General features: G+C 39.4%; 1 protein-coding gene across 1 annotated transcript; it reads right to left on the bottom strand.

Moving 5' to 3' along the window:
• Positions 366-2988, bottom strand: LOC104789198 (F-box/LRR-repeat/kelch-repeat protein At2g29770-like). Its single transcript, XM_010514931.2, is given in 3 exon segments — positions 366-1351; positions 1354-1582; positions 2746-2988. Coding segments are annotated over 3 exon segments (1458 nt in total).

The following is a 3037-nucleotide window of genomic DNA, read 5'->3' as shown; positions in this document are numbered from 1 at the left end:
AAAAAAAAAAAAAAAAAAAAACAGTACGTAATGATTGCTAAGATTGCTAAGTACGTAAAGTAAAGATGCATATCAACAAGTTTTGTAAGAATCAAAAAGGCTAGAACACGAATGCGCCCTATTGTGCAAAAAGGTAAAGAAAGACGAGTAAATTTCAAAGATATAACAAACAGCTTCTGAACCACTTTTGCTTCATATTTGTTCTTATATCAACAAAGCTGCTGAAAACCGTAGATGTAAAGATCCTTCACCTGCAAGTAAATGAAAAACCTAAATAAGACTTGAGGCTACAGAAAATGTCATAGTATCATCAAAGATTAATTAACATACCTTACAACTGCAAGAAACAATCGTCCCACGAACCATCAAAACGTAACAGAGCGACAAAGATCAATGAAAGGTGAGTTGACGGATTTAAGCACACGCGATCTTGATACGACCGTCCCTCGAATCTCACCTCCTTCAAGTCTTTTTAAGGCGATCTCTATGCACCAAACATCTTTAAGACCATGTAGGCTGTTAGTAGGGCCTAAAAGCATCAACTTCCCACCACAATTCGCCAGTTTACACTCCTTTAGATTGAGGTTGGGCAAAAAGAATTCACCCACCACAGATCTCCAAACCATATCATTGGGATCACATACCAGTATCGGATGTTCAAAAGCACAGTGGGGATGCACGCTATAGAGCAAATCCTCAACCACACAAAACCCCTTGTCGCAATGATACCACAACTGATCACTTTCAAATCCCAATAGCTTCTGCATTGTACCTTGTCTTTGTTCATAAGCGAAAGAACTCACATGGCTCTTAATGTATATCCTCTCTTGCATCACCACATATGCCAAGAAATTTCCACTCCAAGTACAGAGCGGGGGTGGACCAAACGCTGGCACACTACTCCAAGTCTGAGTCTCTACATCGAACACCTCGATCCAATTATCATCTCTCTGCTCGCAACCTCCGATCACGTAAATCTTTCCGTCAATGACTCCGGCAGCTGCACAGTAGCGAGTCCTCTGCATTCTCGGGAGCGAGCGACTTGTGTGGAATCTGCAATCGATGAGAAACACATCCGATGTGGATCGATATAGTCCGTTGTCTCCACCGATCACATACATGTGGTATCCGATTGTGACCACAGCAGATCCAAGATTCATAGGAGGAAGTGATCTGACTTCGGTCAATCGTAAAGAGATGTTTCTTGGAACGTTACGGTTGAGAATGAACCAGCTCGGTATGATATAAGGAGGGAATCGGATCGAAGCGTAAAGAACCGGTTCGGTGAGGCCGAGTTGCGAGCGCCTTTGGTAGAGTCTCGGCGAAGAGATGACGCTACGAAAGGCTCTGTGAAGAGAGATACCTTAGGGAAATTACATCTCTCGACGAGTAAGAGGATGCTTTCGGCGATATCTTCTGGGATGTATCGAGTAACCGGTACAAGATTCTCAACTTGTTCTTCCTCTTGAGGTTTCTCGTTTTGATTCTCTTCTTCTTGTGGGTTCTTGTGGAGTTCTTCCGGTTTCTTGTTTGAATCGCCGCCGTTAGAACTGTCTTCGAATGTTTCAGAGATTGAAGCTATCTTCGTGTGACCTCAGTAGCAAAGAATTAACTGAAACGGAGACTAAATTCGATTTTTGAGAGAAGCTGTTACTTTCTGTATTTTTTTTTTTGTTCTTGCTTCTCTTATAATGAAACCATAGTTAATAAGTAAATGCTCTCTTATAAAAAGAAAAATATTATAAAATAACTTTATTTTTAAAAAAGTAATTAAAAATTCTCAGTTTAAGTATATCATTTTTCTCCCTGTAAAAACAATTCACCATTGGTTGCTTGACTCACAAGTATCTCAGTTTTTCTAGTTAAAACCCTAATTTGTCTTTCATACGTTGAATTCAGGTGCTTTCTTAGCCGTCTTGACTGAGGTACTGATGAAAGGATACTGAAGGATCTATTTTCTCAATGCCTTTCTCTGGTTTACCAGTTCGATTACGTAGAGATTGGAATCCAATAATTACGAACCAGAGATGTCACATGTAGAATATGCAGTGCTGATCAATGATGAAGAAGAAATGAAGTACCCATCTCTTCATCTGCACAGCCAGAAGCTGGCGTTTTGTAAGGGATAGCAACGAAGGCGCCAAAGAAGATTTGGGTTATTGAGAATATAATTTAGGGAACTGATATTTATAAGCTCTGTGAGAGAGAGATTATAGCAAACCGGAAGTAGTATAAATAAACTACTCTGTTTTTTTTTTCTTTTTCATATTGCTCTTGCTCATATAGTCGAAGCAGAGATTAGGTTTCACTAGTGTATAAACTAATCTGGTTTCTTACAAAAAGGTAGTTATATATCTAAAAGTAAACCGGAGGAAGTTTGTGAAAAAAGAGAACCGAAAGAAAAGATGCATTTCAACATGTCTTGTTGTTTTTTTCATAAAAAAAGGACTAAAACTGCAGTGGCTGACTCAGAGATTGTACACAAAGATTAAGAAGGACGAGTTACTCTCTAATGCGTCAGATAAAAGTTTCTGAATCACTTTGCTTAATATTTGCTCTCATATCAACAAGCTGCTCAAACAGTAGATGTACGAAATATAAGATCGATCCTTCACCTGCAAGTTCATCAAAGCTTAACTAAGACTTGAGAGGCTAAAGAAAATGTCTGACTCATCATCACAGTTCAAACTCATCATAGAAAAAATACCTATGATCAATCTCAGCAAAGTACTGGAATCATCAAACCGTAACAGTTCGACAAAACTCAATAGAAGGCAAAGTCCACACGCCTCCTGTAAACACAGGCGAGACTGATTCCACCTTCCCCCAAATCTGATCTCCATTACGTGTTTCCAACGCAATCTCGACACAACGAATTTCAAGTATAGACCAATAATTGTTCCCCAAAATCACCAACTTGCCACCAACATTCGCCATCTTAGACCAATCATCACGGAGCATAGGCAATTGATAAGTGGATACACCCATCACAGGTCTCCAAACCAATTCATTCGGATGATATACCAGTATTGGATGT

Source organism: Camelina sativa, chromosome 5 (genome assembly GCF_000633955.1).
Source record: "Camelina sativa cultivar DH55 chromosome 5, Cs, whole genome shotgun sequence".
NCBI classification, from domain to species: domain Eukaryota; kingdom Viridiplantae; phylum Streptophyta; class Magnoliopsida; order Brassicales; family Brassicaceae; genus Camelina; species Camelina sativa.
The sequence above is the reverse complement of the archived record's forward strand: the minus strand, read 5'-3'. Positions and strand labels throughout refer to the sequence as shown.